Source organism: Bombyx mandarina, chromosome 19 (genome assembly GCF_030267445.1).
Source record: "Bombyx mandarina strain Sakado chromosome 19, ASM3026744v2".
In the NCBI taxonomy this organism is placed as follows: Eukaryota; Metazoa; Arthropoda; class Insecta; order Lepidoptera; family Bombycidae; genus Bombyx; species Bombyx mandarina.
In genome coordinates, this window is record NC_143225.1 from 12356437 (window position 1) to 12378120 (window position 21684).

Genomic DNA, 21684 nt, shown 5'->3' on the forward strand with positions numbered 1-21684 from the left:
GGATCTATTATGATTATTATAGTATATTTTATATATTTACTGGTGGTAGGACCTCTTGTGAGTCCGCACGGGTAGGTACCACCACCTTTCCTATTTCTGCCGTGAAGCAGTAATGCGTTTCGGTTTGAAGAGTAGGGCAGCCGTTGTAACTATACTTGAGACCTTAAAACTTATATCTCAAGGTGGGTGGCGCATTTACGTTGTCTATGGGCTCCAGTAACCACTTAACACCAGGTGGGCTATGAGCTCGTCCACACATCTAAGCAATAAATAAAAAAAACAACGCACGATATGTACTCCAGGGTCCCACCACAGATTCGCATCACACCATTTAATAGTGACATCGTAATGTAACCTTCTTAGAATGCCCACTTAAAGAAAAAGAAAAAAATTGAATTGGTATAATCTATTCGCCCCCATTTCGACCTACCACTTCCCTCATACGAAAGCATACAAACATATTTGCTTCGTAGTATTTTAAAGTCAAATTATTTAAATTCATAAGCGCGTTTCATAGTACGGGCATAGCTCTGTCATTAAATCGAACCATTCATTTATTTATGTATTTATGCATTTAATAATTGAAGATTTTTTTATAAATTCAACACTGGCAACAACGGAGATACAAAAAACCAATTGACATACTTAAAAAAAAAAATAGAAGAAAAACAAACGGTATTTATCTATGCACTCGTCAAGATCTAAGAATGTAGGTCGTTGTTAATTGAGTAATTTGATCACGTTGCGATGAGGTCGGTGAGGAATCGATTATCCGGTTTTAGAAGTGAAAACTTTGCACCAAGGCATTTTGAAGGTACATTCAACGAGTGAGCACGAAAAAGGCACAAACATAAGCCTATATCGCTATCGTATAGAGCAGCCTTTCTCAAAGTGGGCGATAACGCCCCCTTGTGGGCGCTGAAGGCCTGAAGGGGGACGGTAAGAGAACCAGAAAAAAATTGAGGCGTTGTGTAGAGGCTTGGGAGGCGATTTGCAATTTCATTTAGAAGGACTCTTGACAGCGAGTGAGATCTCGCTATATTGGTTTTTAAGCAGGTGAGAAAATGGGGACGCTAAAAAATAATTTCTTTTCAAAATGGGCAGTAGAAAAAATAAGTTTGGGAACCCTTTTTTTTTTATGATTGAAGGATTACTGGTGGCCCGGAGGCCTTTCCAGTTTCACCAGGACAGGTGGGCGAGCAAAGGCTCAGCCAGGAGGGGTGGGATTTGCTAACAGCTACCCGAGCGCCTCCGAAGGAGACCTAACAACTCAAGAGTAGCTGCTTCGCGAATGAATCTACTACCGGATCGGAATCGCGACCCGCTGAGAAGATCCGGCAAGAAACTCAGCGAGCTGATTCATGGGTTAGGTTGCACGGCGAACTCTTTGTCGAGTTCGACGAGTACGGTTACCGAGGTCCCTAAGCCTGCTCCTAGAGCTGAAGGCGACTAGTGCAAACGTTATTGGATCTGAGGGATCCGTAAGGACGTGTCTAGGGTGTCGACGGTGACTGGCTCCTGCATGATCAGGATTCGGGGAGTAGTCAGCGGCGGCTACGATAAGGCGATTATCATGACGCATAGCCTTATCGAAGTACCGTTCCGACGCTGACTTCATGTATTTCTGGATAGATTCGAGGCCCAGGTCGTCGTGTAGGTCAACGTTCCTCACGAACCACGGAGCTCCGACGGCTAACCTGCAAAAGCGGGATTGTAGAGATTGAAGGGTGTCTATGTGTGTGCGGGCCGCGTGAGCGAACACCACACTCGCGTAAGTCATGATGGGCCTTATGCAAGTTTTGTAAAGTGTCACCTTGATCCGAAGGGACATTTTACTCCGCTTACAGATCATGGGGTAGAGTCTACCGAGAATAAACGCGGCACGGTCACGGACTGATTTTATATGCGGGCGGAATGTCATCGATGCATCCAGGGTAACGCCCAGGTACTTGACCTTCCTGGCCCAGGGTATGGATTGACTAAAGAGAGTAATCGGGGGTGTGAGATTCCTCCTCCTAATACGGGAGGAAATCCGTGTGGAGCTTCCCCTCTGAAATAGCACCGCAGTACTTTACGCTGGGTTGATGTCTATGCGCCATTTTCGGAACCACTGTCCTAGGGCTAGGGCTGCGCTCTGAAGCTTCTTCGCGATTAGGGACTTGTTTCTACTGGAATAGTAAACAGTCGTGTCGTCGGCGAATAAAGCTAAATGGGTCGGCGGCGACCGGGGAATATCGTTAACGAATAAGCTAAATAGGAGGGGTGAGAGGACAGAGCCTTGCGGGATTCCAGCTGTGAGAGGTCGTGGGGAGGAGCGGGTTCCCTCGACTCGATATCGAAAAGAGCGGTTCGACAAGAAGTCCCGTATGATGAGCACGAGACTATCCGGCACGCCCATGTTGAATAGTTTGAAAATCAAACCGTTGTGCCAGACTTTGTCGAACGCTTTTGCGACGTCGAAGAAGAAAGCTCCCGTGTATAACGGTTTTGGTCGATTAAGCCCCACAAGAATGTGCTCCGTGAGGCGGTGCACCTGTTGAACGCATGAGTGATTTGTACGGAATCCGAATTGTTCATCGATGAGAATGCCCTTGGATGAGACGAAGTCTCTGAGGCGTTTGTAGAGCAGACGCTCATACAGTTTGCCTAAAGACATGAGGAGGCTAATCGGGCGGTAGCTCGTCGGATGATTTTTTGGTTTACCGGGTTTATGTATGCCGATAACGTCCGCTTCTTTCCACACCGCGGGAAAGATACAGTTCGCCATAGCGGTATTGAAAATAGATGCCAACATCACGATGAGTTGGACGGGTAGAAGTTTAATAACGCGGTTGGATATACCGTCGGAACCGGGAGCCTTGCGAGGACGTAGGTCTTTGATCAAGTCTTTAACTTCCATCGGGGTGACGGGTGGTAACGCGTCCGAGGGTGGCAAGGAGACTCTGCGTCTTTGGGAACCCCTGGTATAGAGATACGATATAGCCAATGAGAGAATATGATAGAATATGATAGAATCGATTTCGCGGCTAACGCGTGTGAGCAACACGTGTGTTTGTTTTTTAATTATAGCGAAAAGGCAAAGGATCTTAGGACTCATTTTTGAAATAATATAAGGTGAATGCTACCACCATTCTGAGTGTTAACGCCTACGAATTTTTAAGGAGCAATGTACAAAATTTTTATTTATGTTTACCTACACGATTTTCACACTTCAAAAAATGGCCGCGCCAAGCTAACTTGTTCGCAACGTAAAAATTAAGAAAAAACCTGTTTAAAGGAAATACAAGCTCAGGATCGATTTAGAAGACTTATTCAAGAAACTCGAGCATCCAACAATGAGAATCAAATAAGATTCAATTTCATTACGCGGTCGTACTTACCTACAAAAATAGGCAAGTCCTGGTACTCGTCACGAGCTAACAAGTAACAACAGATATAGTTTGAAAACATTCTATTAATGCATATTAAAAAAAAACGCAATTATTTTTTAAATTTTTTTTTTTTTTTTTTTAAATATTGCTATAATCAAGATTTAAGATACGATTTCAAACTAGAAAACAAACTAAATCGTGACTGTAGATAAAAAACGACGTAGCTGGTGTTGTGACAATGGGTGGAATTAATTATGAGTCCGTCGACTTATTGTAGGAGTTTTGATAAATAGATATAAAGTTCAGCTTGCGGTTTATCACCGAGCTTGCAACAGAACTCCCGTCCGAACACAGCTGGAATATTCTCTTAGTCTACCAGTGAATAGGTAGAGAAAAATAAAAGAACATGCATACTTAAATAAGATCTATAATGCGATTAAAAATTTTGCACGTTCTCATAAGCCTTCGATAGCTCAGTTGGTAGAGCGGTGGACTGTAGTTGCAAGAAAATGGATATCCATAGGTCGCTGGTTCAAATCCGGCTCGAAGGAACTTTTTTACTTATTTTTTTTAATTAAGCAAACAATGTCTTTTCTTTAATATTTTACAAAGATACTCTCTAACTCATGTAACTCTTCTTAAATAATGCATCTGTTTTAAACGATTATAAAAACAGTAGACGTGTTATACAAAAAAAAAACTATGTAATTGTTCCACTAAAAGTAGGGAAAAAATTAATGTAAAAAAATGTGAAATGTCACCACGAACAAAAACTTTTGATCACTACTTTTATCTCTCAAAATTATTATGCTTTTTCTGCAGTGGTTACACCGTTTCAACCCCGTCAATAGAGAGGGAAAAAAAACAACGAAAATAAAGCGAGTTAGGTATAAACACTAAAAAACTATTTAAAATGAGATAATATGAACAAAAAGGTCTGTTTCCGCCCGGGATCGAACCGGGGACCTTGTGCGTGTGAAGCACACGTGATAACCGCTACACTACGGAAACACATTGTAATTAGCTTAAATAACGAATCACATTATTTGTTTAATACAAAACATTTAATAAAAACTTACCTTCGTAGATGCGCTGACAAGGGTCGTAATAAAAAAAAGGAAATTCAAATTTCGTAAATAGAACGCTGGATACGAGCGCCTTCCCCGAAGGCGGTTGTGTTTGAATGATGGATGTATCCGACTCCATCTTTTTATACTAACGCAAATTGCGATCCTATTGACCACCCGCTGAATAAGCCTCATTACGTGGGTGTGTTTATGTCCTAGCAAATTTGTAATTTCGTTCACACCCTGTACTCAAGAAGATGTATTTTCATCGAATCGCGCCTGCGTCTGTTATTATTGTAATCGCATTGCACGTGTTCCATTGCGTGTTTTAGCGCAATAAATGTCAATACGATATATTACGTTAGTCATACATAATACGTAATGTATTTAAAACATTTTTTTGAAATCCATAAAAAAATATTTTCAGTATCGGGCAGAAAATTTTTCGCGTCAATGTGAAATTTGAGGAAGAGTTATAACAGAAATGAAGTTTATTAATACAAATTAATATAACATAAAAATTTCTTGAAGTATAGTGTTTGTATTCACTCAATGATAACAATGGCGCCTCTGAAATAATTTACAATTGTTTTGTTTGTTTAGAATTTACTTATGTTTTTATTAAGCCATGCCTGCCAATAACACTGTCAATGTTCTACTTTACGTAGATATAACGTTATGCTTCGATAAATTATGCACCAAACACGTAATTATGTTCAGGAACAAATTTGACGATAAAGAAAAGAAATATTACGTATACGGGTGAACTAACTCACATCTCACCTGATGTTAAGTGATTACCGGAGACATCGTAACTGCCGCCACTATAGACCTATAGACTTCAAGAATATGCCTCAATTGTATAGGCAAAATAGAGTTGATTTTTATTACACGATGTTATTCCTTTATCGTTGAACTAGCGACCCGCCCTCGCTTCGCTTCGGAAAGTGTAATTTATTATTGATTTTTCCACTATTTAATGGATGTTATTATACGTATAAATCTTATATAAATATCTTCAATCACTCTGTCTATTAAAAAAAAACCGCATCAAAATCCGTTGCGTAGTTTTAAAGATTTAAGCATACACAGGGACAGACAGATATAGGGACAGAGAAAGCTACTTTGTTTTATATTATGTAGTGATTGATTCGTAAACATTATATATGTATTAAATTAGAAAAATTGGTAACTGCCTGCGGGATTCGAACCCCGACACAATCGCTTCGGTCAATACGGTTTTTTTTTTACCTACCCTCATGGTCTAGGGAGACCATATCAGCGTCACCGAGCTAGTAGGTGAGCTCACGGGGCTCAAACCTGACGATGTTGCTAACACGAACCCTAGCAAGAGCCGTGCTTCGCAGAATGTAACACCGGATCGGAAACGCGACCCACTGAGAAGATCCGGCGAGAAACTCAGTGGGATGTGTCTGTGGATTAATTTACTCGTCGAGCCCGGGTTCGACGAGAACGATGAACGGTGCTTGGGGTACCTAAAAGCACTGCTAGTGGACCGGGAGGAGGTCGATACGAGTGCACCGGTCGTTTTAGGCCACAACTTTATACCGAAAAACAAAACAAAAAAATTCTTGTACACCTAACTATCCTAACTATTGTTGCCTCGAATCTATTGTGTAAATACATCCTTTGTATCAATAGAATTGAGATTTAATGTCATGTATCCACGTATTCCTTTAACCACTCAACAACGTGTAAAAGACAATGTCTGCTCATTTTTTTATTGCTTAGATGGGTGGACGAGCTCACAGCCCAACTGGTGTTAAGTGGTTACTAGAGCCCATAGACATCTACAACGTTAATGCGCCACCCACCTTGAGATATAAGTTCTATAAGTCTCAAGTATAGTTACAACGGCTGCCCCACCCTTCAAACCGAAACGCATTACTGCTTCACGGCAGGAATAGGCAGGGTGCTAGTACCCACCCGCGTGGACTCACAAGAGGTCTTACCGCCAATAAAAAGTAATTAAAACATAATTGTATTTCTAGAAAGAACAAGCAGCATGGATGAACCAAAAGTGGCCGTCGAATGTGTGATGGTCTCGTACAACTTCACCCAAGACCCTGAAAAGGCGAAGATCGTAATGGTCTCAGCATCGGGACTGAGGTTCTTCGACCGCTGGGTCTTAACTCACGGCTCGATCCTAGCTCCGTTGAAAGAAGCCGAAATATTCCAGCGCTCCAAAGGGAAACTGATCCTCAACGACGAATTCTACGCGGAACTACCAGAAGTCTACATTTCCGGACAGTACAGCACCCAAGAGAAGAACGTTTACGACAATCTGGAAGTGCTCAGCAAAAATAGGCACGCCCAAAACGGGGCTGACTTGGAGCACAGCAGCTATTTAGTACGGACGGTGATGGGCAGGTGAGTCTTTGTGAGAATGACAGAGGCGGATTATCCGTAAGGCAAACAAGGCACGTGCCTAGGGGCGTGTAGTTACAAGGGGCGCGCGAGCTCAGAATCTTATACCTTTAAACGAGCAATTCTTGTAGGTATATTAATACATATATATATAATCTGAATCTCGGAAACGGCTCCAACGATTTTCATAAAATTTAGTATACAGGGGATTTCGGAAGCGATAAATCGATCTAGCTACGATTTATTTTCAGAAAATGTTATTTTATTCGTGTTTTCAATAATCAACTCTTCCCGACATCTATTGGCGAATAATAATACTATTTTTCTTAATTGAGGGCAACTAACCGCTTTAAAGACACAACAAGATGGCGTTATCAAAAAAAAAACCGAGCAAAGCTCGGTCATCGTCTAGTTTTTTAACAAATAAAGAAAATAACATATCGACGATTAAGAACTAAATGCTGAGCTATAATCTAAACCTTCTGTCGTCCATCTTGATTCCTTCACAGTTATAACGTCATATTTCATTCACGCATTAGCGTAAGTACAAGGGTCCTGGTCTACTAAAGTCTAGGGTTTGATGATACGTCATCGTAATTGCAAAAACAACTAGTAAGGTCATTTATGGCCGGTACATGGGCGCCGATAAAGTGATTGGCTAGGGCGCTCTGGACCTTTAATCCGCCACTGGACCGTGGTATTCAACAGGCGAGCTAACGGCCTATCTAATGTTAACACGTTGACTTGTGGGGAGATATACGACAAAGGGAAGATCTTACACCGAGCGGGTGATATTTGCTCGGTAGACAGACTGTCCGAATATTGTTGTTCGGAACTTGTATATATGCAAGCTTATATTGAAAATGTCGTAAGCGAGATTCAGGCATCTATCAAATATCTTGTGTTGTATGATGGCTATCGCCACAGACTGTAGTGTAGGTCACCGATGCACTACGCAACGCACTGAAGTAATTATTTCGATTTCTTTCTTCGATCCTCTTACTAAGGCACCGGTATATCTAGTAGAATCCGGGAAAAACGAATCCGATGTTATTGAGAATGAATCTATTTGTAAGACTAAAACGTACATTAACAAACAAAAGAAGGCAAAGTTAGGCAATCCAGACGCTTAGTAACAGAAATCTATATATTAATACGTGAAGCAAAAACTTTGTATCCCTTTTTACGAAAATTGCGCGGACAAAGGAGTATGAAATTTTCCACACTTAAAGAGAATATAGAGAAGGAGTGCAGAATGTGAATATTTTTTAAATTATGCATAAAAATAGATTAAATCAATAAAAATTAATAATAGTTTAAAAAAACAAAAAAATACGCTTTTATAGAAAATCCCACTAAACTATTATTTATTTTACAATTTTTTTTTTCTTACACTATTTTTAATTCAAATTTATTAAAATTTATTTTCTTTTTTTTAGTTGGATTTTCTATAAAAGCGTATTTTGTTAGTTTTTTTAAACTATTATTTATTTTTCATTTTTTAGTTGAATTTCAATTTTTTAAATTTTTTTTTAGTATGGATTGTCATCAGTCCTTAATAAGTATACCAAATTTCGAGTTAATCCGACGTTTTGAAGGGAGTCAAAATCATGTTCAAAGATTCCGTTACATACTAACATACATACGTCTGAAGCTAATAAAAGCGTATTAAAAACATTATTCCCGTTATATTTTGTATAATTTAATTATAACATTCTCCAGGATATGTCATATATGGCAATGTTCGGTTGTCGACCGCTGCGCGTCCGATGTCTTTTACAACTGGTCGATAGGACACCGCGAGGCTGGCGAGGACGAACAAACGTCCCTGGGGCATTCTCTGCTCTCCGTATTCGTCCTGATCGATCTCGAGGGATGCGACCAAGGTAACACGGCAAACACCGAGAATAAATAGCTCAAAACAAAAAAGTATACATCTGAAAAGTGCAGCTTCGGTAGGCAGTGGCTTGGCTGTGCCCCTGGCATTGCTGAAGTCCATGGGCGACGGTAACCACTCACCAACAGGTGGGCCGTATGCTCGTCTGCCTACAAGGGCAATAAAAAAAAAGTGCTCCAAGCTTTTTTCCTTGTTTTTATTGCTTAGATAGGTAGACGAGCCCGCCTGGTGTTACGTGGTTATTGGAGCCCATAGACATCTAAAACGTAAATACGCCACCCACCTTGAGATATAAGTTCTGAGGTCTTAGTTTAGTTACAACGGCCACCCCACCCTTCAAACCGAAACGCATTACTGCTTCACGGCAGAAATAAGCGGTGGTGGTACCTACCCGTGCGGACTCACAAAAGTCCTACCACCAGTAAAAAACGTAACATGGATTCCTTTAACCACTCAACAACGTTTAGGAGATAATGTCTGCTCACGTACATCTAAATGGGTGGAAAAGCTCACAGCCCACCTGGTGTTAGTTACTGAAACCCACATACATCTACAACGTAAATGCGCCACCCACCTTGAGATATAAGTTCTGAGCTCTCAGTATAGCTACAACGGGTGCCCCACCCTTCAAACCGAAACGCATTACTGCTTCACAGCAGAAATAGGCGGAGTGGTGGTACCTACCCATGCGGACTCACACTCCTACCACTAGTACGAGGGCGGCACTGAAAATTTCGGGAATTAACGAAGTGACACAACATTACTATTTAAAAATGTATTTATTGCTTTTCGAAGTATTCTCCGCGAAATTTGACACATTTTTCCATACGATGGAACCAATCATTGAAACAACCATTCCATTCGGAAGTCGGAGTCTCCAAAATGGCCGTTTTGTAGGCTTCCACAGCTTCTTCAGGTGATGAAAATCTCTGTCCACGCAATTTATTTTTTATTTTTGGGAAAGTATAGAAATCATTAGGGCTTAGGTCGGGGCTTAGGTCGGGGCTGTATGGCGGATGGTCTAATAATTCTATGTTTTCTTGCTCTAAAAACTCTTTTGTTCTGTGCGCGGTGTGAGAACTCGCATTGTCGTGATGGAGGATGATGCGGCGGTTGCAGTTCTCTTTACGGAGTTCAGAAACGACCTGTGGCAAACAAATGCTAGCATACCATTCTGCATTAACCGTTCTTTGTCCCTCAAGAGGAATAGTCGTAACATGGCCGGTTTTGGAGACAAACGTGGCCACCATTTTTTTTGCAACACTCCGTGAACGAAAATTTTTTGTTGGCTTTAACTCATTTTCGAACACCCAAACTCGTGACTGGTTTTTTGTTTCGGGTTCGTACGCGTATATCCAGGATTCGTCACCTGATAAAATGTTGTATACAGCATTTGAGGATCCTGCGTGGAATCTTTCGAGAGTTCTGACGCACCAAGTAACGCGAGCCGCTTTTTGCTCTTCACAGAGCGAATGCGGTATCCATCGGGAAAACAACTTTTTTACACCTAATTGTTCATGCAAGATTATTTGTATTTAACTCATGCCAATGTCTAAAGTTGCCTGAATTTCGCGGTATGTCACATGTCGATCTTCCTCAATCAGCTTACGCACAGCATCAACGTTTTCTTGGGTAACTGCAGTTTTTGGACGACCTTGACGGTGATCATCAGTGAGCTTGACACGTCCACGTTGAAACTCAGCAAACCAGCGATAAATTGTGGTTTTGGATGGGGCTTCATCACCAAATGCAGAAATCATCCGGTCAACACACTGTTTTTGTGCTAAACCACTTCGAAAGTCATAATAAATCATCGCTCTTGAATTTTCTCGAGTCAATTCCATTTTCTCAACGACTAAACAAGTTTGACAACACCTCGTGACAAGACCGAGAATCTTTTTTTAAATAAATAAATGGTATTCGATTTTTAAAACCAAGGAGTTTTCAATTAAAAAGATTTTAATATGACAGGAACAGCGGAAATATTCCATTCCCGATACTTTTAATGCAGCCTAGGTAATCTATTATTAGGTTTAATTAACCCATTGATTGCCACGTAGTTCAACGCCCGGATTGCTTAACTTGGCCTTCTTTTGTTTTTAATGTATCTTTAGTCTTTTGTGATGTCTTAGAAATAGATTTATTCTCAGTACAGTAGATTGGGAGGAATAGAGTCTAGAGTTAGAACAGGGACAAATCTGGGATGTCACCATACTTTTGTTGAGTTGCGAGATTTAACTTTGTTGAACTGAAAATGACTTTTATTTAGTGTTTAAGTATATTAAATAGTTTAATTTAGTCATCAAAGTTTTGTAACTCATTAAAACGATAAAAATCAATGTGGAACTTAAAAAGTGTCCCAATTCCCCCATTTTACGTTATCTTCGAATTCGTCTTTCCCAGAGTCAACTAGATATTCCGGTGCCTCAGCAGACAGAAATTGAGATAATTATTTCAGTGCGCCGCGTAGGGAACCTTTGACATATATTGCAGTCAAACGATGTGCTACGTTTAATTAACCATATAAGTATCTATTTAGACGCACGGACAATTATAATTCAAAACTAGAATGAACACACGTGTTACTAAAACTCAAATTATATTTTGGATAACTCGTGCTCTGCTAAACGGAGTTAGATATTGCAAATTTTAACTCAATGTCAACTTATATTCGCTATGAATATTTGTTTATTGCCCTTTTAGGCAGATGGGAATTCGGCCACCTGATGGTGAATGGTTACCGTCACTCATGGACGTCAGCAATTCCTTGGGCACAGCCAACCCGCTGCCTACTGAATAACCTCCATAAGCCTTGTTTGAAGAAGGACATGTCATAGCGCTCGGGAGACACCGTGGAGGGGAGCTCATTCCATAGCCGGATGGTGCGTGGGAAAAAAGACCTCTGGAAACGCACTGTGGATGACCGCAGTGGCTCCAGGTAGTATGGATGAACTCTACTCCGGTGGCGGGCAGTGCGATAGTAAAAGTGAGATGATGGTATAATCTCAACCCATTCCTCAGAGCCATATTGTTTTAACTTACCTATGTGTTACTAAAGTAATGATATGAAAAAGTACTTAAAGGGCCCTAGAATAAATACATTTAATAAACCAACAATTCGACACGTTTATTCCATTGAATTCTTTTTCGGAACATTTCATTCTTCACGTGCCTTGCTTACTTCCCGCATGTATGTTTTAAATCTGAAACGAAGGGACATAATTAAAAAAAAGCAGTCTTTACCCTTCACTCATAAGCGAACCCAATCCGCTATAAACAGACTTTGATCAAATCAAATCAAATCAAATCAAAATCCGACTGGTATTAAACTTCACAGAATAAGTAACATTGTTATTGTATAAAAGCTATCCCACTAATTTAATACGGTAGGCATTACTGTATCACGGCAGAAACAGGCAAAGATCGTTCCTAACCTAGCTAGCACAATAAATCCTCTTCCCCCTATTTTTTATTGCTTAGATGGGTGGACGAAACTGGTGTTAAGTGGTTACCGGAGCCCATAGACATCTATAACGTAAAGGCGCCACCCATCTTGAGATATGAGTTCTAAGGTCTCATTATAGTTACAATGGCTGCCCCGCCCTTCAAACCGAAACGCATTACTGCTTCACGGCAGAAATAGGCAGGTGGTGATACCTACCCGTCCGGACTCACAAGAGGTCCTACCACCAGTCCTTCCTAATTGCGTCGATAATCCTCAATGCTGAGGGTCCTGGCCCCCTATAAAACTTTCTCCTAGATTATTCTATGCCACTCCCGACTATCCTCGGCTGTGTTGATTTCTACAATACAGGTACAGGTCGCAAAAGTAAAAAATATGTGATTAAACGATTTCATCACTGGTGCATTTGCCCAAAAGTCACTTCGCAAGCTAACCTGGGATCTTAATAATGCGCCGTAGCATCAAATACAAGGCTACAAGCAAACAAAAGTATTCTGAAGGCATCCAAAACAATCTTACCGTCAAGCGGATCTTTGCGTAGAGTAAAATCATGTCTCCAGCTCCTAATCGTGTTCATGTGATTGGGTACATCAGGAATGAACACGTGACCGCAGTCGACGCCGTCTTTCTTTACCATACCGACAACTCCAAGAAATATTCCTCCCAGAAGAACGGCATGGTAAGAACCGATGTATGGTCCTAAAATTGGACCGCAGGCTAGACCACCTAGATAGAGAAATAAATGCAATTAATTTACAAACAATGAATGTTCCGCATCCGAACCCCTAATAACTATGGGAAAATTAAAACACCGGCCATTCAAAAGTTTTATAACACATAACTTTGTGTACATTAATGTTCTTATTAAAAGAGGAGGCATAATTTTGGTCCAAATGTGAGGAGGTTAAGCCAATTTGATCTCAAATCTCAAGATTTGGGGCGGTATTGGCTTTGGTAACCACTGAACATCAGTTAGGCTGTGGGCTCGATTACATATGTAAAAAAGCCCTTGAATGATTTATTAGGGCTTTATCCAAACTTACCCAAGAAATAATTCAGTCTGTCATCCTTTTCCCTGAGTATCTGCGCTCCATTGGCGACCAGAGCGAAAGTAGCACCCATCAGGCCGAGAGGTATCGTATGCAACATGTACCTAAAAAATTTACACTATAGTTTAGATTATACAGAATTTACACTATAGTTAAGATTATACAGAGTGCAGTGAAGAAGTGTAGGAAACGGCCAAGTGACACTCTCACAGCCAGTCTTTTTTTTTCTTTTCTGACAGTACAAAAGTCAACAAAACACCAAATTTTTTATAGCTTACCATAGATGGACAGGCCCATGGCCCGCCTGGTGTGAACCGGTTACCGGACCCCAAGGACATCTACAACTTAAAGTCCGACATCCACCTTAAGACATTATTTTTTTTCCTACCTGACCTGAGAGCCTTGAGAGGCTATATCAGCGTAGCCTTAACTAGTAGGTGAGCTCACGGAGCTCAAACCTCATGACGTTGCTAACACGAACCCTAGCAAGAGCCGTGCTTCGCAGAATCTACCGTCGTATCGGAAACGCGACCCACCGAGAAGATCCGGCGAGAAACTTAGTGGGCTGTGTCTGAGGGTAATTTACTAGTCGAACCCTTCGTCGCAAGCGACGGGTTTGACGGGGACGATGACCGGTTTAAGACATGTGTCCTCAGTCTCAGTTTTAATGTACAACGGCTTCCCCACCCAAACCAAATCGCATTACTTCTTCACGGCAGAAATAGAAAAGAAGTAGAGGGTAGTACCACCAGTAACCTTATGCATTACATACTTTCTTGTCAGGATATGAAAAATAGGCTGTTCTAATTTATAAACCAAAAACACGTCGTTAGCTACCAAATAATAATAGAATATCGGTTGACAAACAGAGGAAAACAAAGTTATTTGTAACGATAACTAATTTGCGGTAGTCACATCGAAGCTTTTTGACCTTGAAGGCAGAGGAATACAGGACCGGCATGATATGCCGTTACCTACAGTGTAAACTACCTATCTTACCTACCTGACGGAGTTCTAGGCGGCTTGGCTCTGCCCCTGGCATTACTGAAGTCCATGGGCGATGGTAACCACTCAATTCGTCGTGGCCTAACGGATAAGACGTCTGGCGCATTCGTGTTGAGCGATGCACCGGTGTTCGAATCCCGCAGGCGGGTACCAATTTTTCTAATGAAATACGTACTCGACAAATGTTCACGATTGACTTTCACGGTGAAGGAATAACATCGTGTAATAAAAATCGAACCCGCAAAATTATAATTTGCGTAATTACTGGTGGTAGGACCTCTTATGAGTTCGCACGGGTGGGTACCATCACCCTGCCTATTTCTGCCGTGAAGCAGCAATGCGTTTCGGTTTGAAAGGTGGGGCAGCCGTTGTAACTATACTTGAGACCTTAGAACTTCTATCTCAAGGTGGGTGGCGCATTTACGTTGTGGATGTCTATGGGCTCCAGTAACCATTTAACACCAGGTGGGCTGTGAGCTCGTCCACCCAACTAAGCAATAAAAAAAAAAACCATCAGGTGGGCCGTGTGCTCTTCTGCCTTCAAGGGCAATAAAAAAAAACTGTTCAATCCAAATTGGGATTGAACGTGGTCGAATTTCACTAAATTAATACATATATGTTAAACATATAATTCTTCGGTCTCTGTGTATGTTAGTGAACTCCTGCTAAACGGCTGGACCGATTTTGATGATTCTTTTTGTGGATGTTCCAGTGAATTTGAGAATGGTTTAGATTTACAATTCGGTCCACAAAAAAAAATGTTTTTATTTTAATTTTTATTTATCGTAAAAAATGTTTGAAATTTTCGGTTTTAGGACAGGAAAATGTCTGTCGTGTCCGCTGGTTAGTATGTAACACAAATACCGTTTCATAACTGCCTTGAAGCCGGCTGCTTGAGAGTACATCAGTACATCATATGTGGACATAATCAGTCCTGTTATGACTCCGTAACGGGTGGTCACCAGCGTCTGTAAATGAATTATATATCTCGAGGTCAAATGCACAAATAGTTTTTTCTATTGCTTAGATGGGTGGACGAGCTCACGGCCCACCTGGTGTTAAGTGGTTACCGGAGCCCATAGACATTTACAATGTAACTGCCGCCACCTACCTTGAGATATGTGTTTTAACAGCACAATGGCTGCCTCGCCCGTCTAACCGAAACACGTTACTGCTTTGCAGCAGAAATAGGCAGAGCGGTGACACCTACCCGTGCGGACTCACAAGACGTCCTACCACCAGTAATTACGCAAATTATAATTTCCAATAAAAAAATCTCCTGTCTATATAATTTGCAATTATAAGTCTCCTGTCTATATAATTTCCAATTATAAGTTGTCCTATCTATATAATTTCCAATCATAAGTTACCCGAACCCGTAGTCGTCAGTGCGAATATGAAACCCATAGACACAGCCCACTGACTCTCTCGCCGAATCTTCTCAGTGGGTCGCGTTTCCGCCCCGGAGATTCTACGAAGCACTGCTCTTGCTAGGGCTAGTGTTAGCAACACTCCGGTTTGAGCCCCGTGAGCTCACCTACATGTTAGAGCGAAGCTGAAATAGCCTCTCAAGGCTATCAGCATAGGTAGGAAAAGGAAAAAAGCGAATATTGCCGCCCTCCTTGAGACATGAGCCCCATGCTTAGACTCAATTCCTTGTAATATATTTTTATCAAAATGAAAATATATTGTACCTTTTTCATTACGTCACATCCATCCGGGGTATCATAATATCTGTAATAATTACGTTTCGTTTTTCGATCACATTCACAAGGCATATTTAGAATGCATACACATATATCTAGCTTATCCGGCAACTCTAGTGCTTCGTTTACAAATAGTTGAACAAGTCATTATATGTCATTGATGTCATTTTTTTAAATTGACCAAAAAGTTTTTAGAGCTGATTTTATTTACCAATTAGTAATAATTACGAAATGCGTAGTTTACTGGCTACCTTAACATCATATTGTTCGAAAATTGAAAAAGTATCTTTTATTTTATTTCTCATATCATCACATTCTGTTTTTAATACACTTTTATTAGCTTCAGACGTAGTATGTCTGTAACGTAATCTTTGAAACATGATTTTGACCCCCTTGAAAACGTCGGATTAACTTGAAATTTGGCATACTTAAAAGGATCGATGACAATTCAATATAAATTTTTTTATGGAAAATCAACTAAACCTCTAATCAAATAGGAACTCTTGTGAGTCCGCGCGGGTAGGTACCACCGCCTTACCTATTTCTGCCGTGAAGCAGTGATGTGATTCGGTCTGAAGGGTAGGGCAGCCGTTGTAATTATACTGAGATCTTAGAACTTATATCTCAAGGTGGGTGGCGTATTTACGTTGTAGATGTCTATGGGCTCCAGTAATCACTTAACACCAGGTTGGCTGTGAGCTCGTCCACCCATCTAAGCAATAAAAAAAATAGATTCAGCGAACTACTGCTTTATCTAGGATTTGTGTTAGCAAACTCTCTCATGTTGAATCCGTGAGCTCACCTACCGGTCTGTGAGTAGCTGGAATAGCCCCTTAGTCTGTGAGTAGCTGGAATAGTCTTAGACTACTAGTGAAATGGTAGGGAAAAAATATCTTAGACAACGATATGGGCCGATTATTTAAAACATAATAAATTTTGATGCAAAACCGTCCTATCCCTAGGTTCGCCCATAGATAACAGACGGCTTTGTTTTTGCGCGTTTTGTTTTTGCCTATGAGGCAGTGTAAAGATAAATTCAGACCTTATTGTTTCCATACTTACTATAGTAAGCTCAGGTAAGCTTAGGCCAATTTTGCGCTGACGGCCTCAAATATGGTCGATCTTCAGGCTCCAAAGTGTATTTTGAAGGCAAAAAATTACTTGACGGCGTAAGTTAAAGACACTTATTAAAAAAACTACTACAGAATTCAAAACACTGAGACCACTATCGAGTCTGCTGGACATCGTGCATCCTCCGCCAGTGCGAGGATCGCAGCTGCTTGTATGCTCCACGCCGTTCGGATGCGAGGTGAGCTACGACAAATAAAGTACTAGAAACTTCCAGAACATCGTGCACTTAATTCAAGTATCAAATGCAAAAATTAACGTAAAAGAATATTTTTTTCCTACCTATCCTACCTATCCGCTGGTAACCTGAGAGGCTAGTCCAGCTACGCGTGGACGGGTAAAAGGGTCATTCGCATCTACTGCAATAATAAATTATATCTTTGAATGAAGATAATCAGACCTGTAAGTCCCGAGTCGGTCGCTACGTTTTGTCTATATCTGCTGCAAACCAAATATTGAGAAACCTTATGGCTATGCAGTTCGCGGCCCACCTGGTATTGTTACCGGAGCCCGTAGACATCTACAACTTAAATGCCGATGAGTTCTAAGGTCTCAGTTTTTATAGCGCAACGTTTGCCCCACCCTTCGAACCGAAACGCATTGCTGCTTCACGGCAGAAATAGGTGGTGGTACCTACCCGTGCTGACTCACAAAACGTTCTACCACCAGTAAAAGCAAGACACATTGGTTCCGAGTCTCAGTTTTTATAGTACAACGCCCCCCCCCCCCCCCCCCCCCTTTCCCCCGTTAACTAAAGTACGTCCTCGTCGATCAGGCGTTCCTGAATTCGGAAACTATTGGATACATTTGCGGCGAGGTCGGGGTTCGGCCCTCCTTGATCCTGACCGATGCAGCCACTTCTTTGGGGTCCGAGGGTGGCGCTGTATTCGCTACTGGCAAATCGTAAGTACATCAGCATCAGCTTTCGCATCCCTAGATGACTGTGATAATGGTAGGTAGGCAGCGGCCTGACTCTCCCCCTGGCATTGCTGACGTCCATGAGTGACGGTAACAACTCGCCATCAGGGGGGCCGTATGCTCGTCTGCCTAAAGGGGCAATAAAAAATATGAGAAGGCGATTTTCTTGGAAGTAGCTTAAGTAAAACATTTGAAAGTAGCTAATGTACCTATAGATGATGCGTAAATTAATCTCGATCATTTGGTGGTGACGAACGTTTCTCATCAGACCCCAAGATGATTTGTCGTCGATAGCCAACATGGTACGCATAGTAACAAGTGGACATCATTTGTCACTAAAGAGGAGATCACTTGTCACTAAAGTGTAGATATTTTGTCACTAAAGTGGAGAGCACTTGTCACTAAAGATGTGGTTACAGTCGCCTTGAAAGCCGATTGTCACCAACGGTCCACAAATAAAGCGTAAAAGTAGTGTTGGTCTACGACACTCGTAAATGGAAAAACCACCAAATATTATTATTTCCAGGTTAAGTTTAATTGGTATAGTGGCGTGCAGTGTGTCTTGGTGTCGGGGTGAATGGGTGGGTCTGACTCTGGTGGCGCCACTGATGACAGTACTGTCCGCGAAACTAAACATGGACATGGCCAACCTAGCGAGACCTCGGACCAGGGATCCGTTGATGACAGTTCTTAGTGAGTTCTGATTTATTTTCAACTCTAACAATTTCAGTATGTTATTACGTCATTTAGATTTAGACAATACAACTCCGTTCAGTCTTTCGACATTGTTAGTCAAAATTTATAGTTACACAGTAATTTAATATAAAAAAAAAAACGATTTTATTTGGTATTGTTGGAGAGTTTATCAACAATATACGTAAAGAAAAAAATATCAATAAAATATATTTTTTTACACTATTTTCAATTTAAATTTATTAAAATTTATTTTCTATTTTTTAGTTGAATTTTATATAAAGCGTGTTTTTTAGTTTTCTTAAAGTATTATTTATTTTTCATTTCTTAGTTGAATTTCAATTTTTTAAATTTTTTTTTTATATTGAATAGTCATCGGTCTTCGATAAATCTACAAAGTTTGAATTAAATCTGGCCGTTTAAAGTGGGTCAAAATCGCGTCTAAAGGAGTCATTTACAAACATACATACAAGTGAAGCTAATATAAAGCGTGTAAAAAGAGTAATTAAATTCGGTAAAAAAACAGCTACGTCATTAGGAACCCTTATTTTAGGTTTTTTCTCGATTATTTTTGTATTTTTTCGGTCGGTCAATTGTTGTTGTATTTGATTTTAAACGATAATTAAAACTTTGCAAACTTACACACAGAATGTACTACACATTCTTCTAGCCTGTTGAATTCGACTTTTAACCAATGAATAAAAAAATTTGGCGACTTTTTTTATTTATAGAGAATAAAATTGTGATCTTTATTTAAATTAAATTGCAGACACTATAGACAGAATGACCGTATTGGTACGTTGCGGTTCCACTTGGGGCTCCGGAGTGTATCTTGGAGATGGATACTTCATCACCTGCTCGCATTGTCTCAACGAGGTAAGTGTTGCCAAAAATGTGAGGAACTTAGAATTGCAGTCTGGCAATACTTTAATAGCTTCGCTTCCTATAATATCCAAAGAATAATTCTTATCAGTAATACAAGCAGATTTTACCAAATTCTCCACAAGAAATGCTTGAAAACTTCATATACCCCTGTAGCATTTTACACAATCCATAGTTGAAATTCTATAAAAAAAAAATTGATTGACTGATCTAGTTTGTAAATTATGTTATGAAATACATTTTCCCCGTGTAAGTCTGGCTAAAAAGACTAGTATTCGGAGCTGTAAAACAAAAGTTATAGTAGTAATAGTGCAACATTACTGTATTACTAGTGGTAGGACCTCTTGTGAGTCCGCACGGGTAGATACCACCATCCTGCCTATTTCTGCCGTGAAGCAGTAATGCGTTTCGGTTGGAAGGGTAGAGCAGCCGTTGTAATTATACTGAGACCTTAGAACTTATATCTCAAGGTGGGTGGCGCATTTACGTTGTAGATATCTATGGGCTCCAGTAACCACTTAACACCAGGTGGGCTGTGAGCTCGTCCACCCGTCTAAGCAATAAAAAAAAAAGTAACCATGGTAACTGCTTACCATCCATCAACAAGCTTTCGTCTATTTCTGTCACGGAGCGACCATGGTTTAAAACATAGGACATCCATCGGAATGTAGTTACAGATTCAATCCTGCCTGGGTCGCCATCTTTTTTTTTTTCATTGCCCTTGTAGCAGACGAGCATATGGCCCACCTGATGGTGAGTGGTTACCGTCGCGCATGGATTTCATCAATGCCAGGGGCAGAGCCAAGCCGCTGCCTACTCTCCACAAGCCATCTAAGGACAGAAATATTTTACATTTACTCAGATACGGCCCAACTTAGTGCATTCCAGAGATGGTGTGTATGGGTTCCGCTGACCCCTTATAGGGCCTGAACTAGTTTGTCCATATCAGCTCACAAGACATACTTTTGCACAGTACACGAATAGGAGAGTGGAAATATACTGCCAAGGAATCAAGGAGCACGCGGTGGTGGTGTACCGAACTGTCCAGGATCGGCCTTACGATCTGGCGGTGCTGTACTCCAGCCCAGCGAAATGGAAGCATCTGCAGGTGGCCAAGCTCTCCGACAATCCGGCTTGGAAAGGTACCACCACTTTCGTCAGAGCGATCGTGGTTGTCATTCTGTATCATTGCTGTGTTAGCCCACTGATTTTCTCGCCGGATCTTCTTAGTGGGTCGCGTTTTAAATTCGGTGGTAGATTCTGTGAAGCATTGCTCTTGCTAGGGCTAGTTTTAGCAACGTCGTCAGGTTAGAGCCCCGTGTGCTCACCTACACGCTAGGGTAAAGCTGATATAGTCTTCCAGAAGTCGTCGTGGCCTAAAGGATAAGACGTCCGGTGCATTCGTGTGTAGCGATGCACCGATGTTCGAATCCCGCAGGCGGGTACCAATTTTTCTAATGAAATACGTACTTAACAAATGTTCACGATCGACTTCCACGGTGAAGGAATAACATCGTCTAAAATGAAACCGGCAAAATTATAATTTGCGTAATTAATGGTGGTAGGACCTCTTGTGAGTCCACACGGGTAGGTACCACCACTCTGCCTATTTTTGCCGTGAATGTTTGAAGGGTGGGGCAGCCGTTGTAGCTATACTGAGACCTTAAAACCTATATCTCAAGGTGAGTGGCGCATTTAAGTTGTAGATGTCTATGGGCTCCGGTAACCTCTTAACACCGTGTGGGCTGTGAGCTCGTCCACCCATCTAAGCAATAAAAAAAAGCAGGACATCGTCGAAGCAAATTTGAAATCTCCTATGTGTATAAATGTAGTTTTCAAGAAAATCTAATAAAACTATGTACCTCCTGAAAAAAAATATTAAAGTATTTTTTTAGCACATAGGATACTTTGGTCTACAATAAAATGCAAACCGACACTTAGGATTTTTTAAGATTGACGCGTAATCAAGTGAAATATTAAGATATGCACATGGGAGTCTTTGCCGAGTATAGGTATTCAAAATTCAAAATAACTTTCATATATCGTCTTCTCGCATTAAAACTGGATAATCTCAAAACTTACTAATTTCACAGGAGAGTGTTTTAAAGGTTTAACTT

At 40.9% G+C, this 21684-nt stretch overlaps 3 protein-coding genes and 2 non-coding genes across 6 annotated transcripts in view; 2 read left to right on the top strand and 3 right to left on the bottom strand.

Moving 5' to 3' along the window:
• The window catches only part of ITP (ion transport peptide), an 88578-nt gene extending 84005 nt beyond the window's left edge, over positions 1–4573 (bottom strand). Inside the window, exon 1 of one of the 2 annotated variants that reach the window (XM_089735400.1) lies at positions 4451–4573. The gene's annotated coding sequence lies outside the window, so the exon portion shown is untranslated. The remainder of the gene's footprint in view (positions 1–4450) is intronic. The other variant, XM_089735399.1, reaches the window with a different exon arrangement.
• The window catches only part of LOC114240486 (peroxisomal leader peptide-processing protease), a 37257-nt gene that overhangs the window by 4996 nt on the left and 10577 nt on the right, over positions 1–21684 (top strand). Inside the window, exons 2-8 of the mRNA XM_028171059.2 lie at positions 6451–6829; positions 8549–8712; positions 17152–17255; positions 17850–17977; positions 18519–18685; positions 19455–19561; positions 20541–20709. Coding sequence (XP_028026860.2) covers positions 6465–6829; positions 8549–8712; positions 17152–17255; positions 17850–17977; positions 18519–18685; positions 19455–19561; positions 20541–20709 — 1204 coding nt within the window. The 5' untranslated portion in view covers positions 6451–6464. The remainder of the gene's footprint in view (positions 1–6450; positions 6830–8548; positions 8713–17151; positions 17256–17849; positions 17978–18518; positions 18686–19454; positions 19562–20540; positions 20710–21684) is intronic.
• TRNAY-GUA (transfer RNA tyrosine (anticodon GUA)) lies at positions 3834–3922 on the top strand. The gene is given in 2 exon segments: positions 3834–3870; positions 3887–3922. It is a non-coding gene; the product is annotated as a tRNA-Tyr (tRNA).
• TRNAV-CAC (transfer RNA valine (anticodon CAC)) lies at positions 4310–4382 on the bottom strand. Its single transcript has one exon. It is a non-coding gene; the product is annotated as a tRNA-Val (tRNA).
• Positions 11901–16140, bottom strand: LOC114240499 (NADH dehydrogenase [ubiquinone] 1 alpha subcomplex subunit 11). The gene is made up of 5 exons (XM_028171069.2): positions 15935–16140; positions 15105–15208; positions 13230–13339; positions 12706–12912; positions 11901–11926 (listed from the first exon to the last, which is right to left on the bottom strand). The coding sequence occupies exons 1-5, from the start codon at positions 16016–16018 to the stop codon at positions 11901–11903; spliced, it is 531 nt and encodes a 176-aa protein (XP_028026870.2). The 5' UTR covers positions 16019–16140.

Excerpts from the sequence above, each read along its gene's own strand:
- LOC114240499 (XM_028171069.2), bottom strand. The coding sequence starts at position 16,018 with ATGCCTTGTGAATGTGATCGAAAAACGAAACGTAATTATTACAGATAT. Across the intron at positions 13,340-15,104 it reads TTCAAGGCAGTTATGAAACG|GTACATGTTGCATACGATAC; the intron begins GTATTTGTGTTA and ends TAAATTTTTTAG. Across the intron at positions 11,927-12,705 it reads ACGCAAAGATCCGCTTGACG|ATTTAAAACATACATGCGGG; the intron begins GTAAGATTGTTT and ends CCTTCGTTTCAG.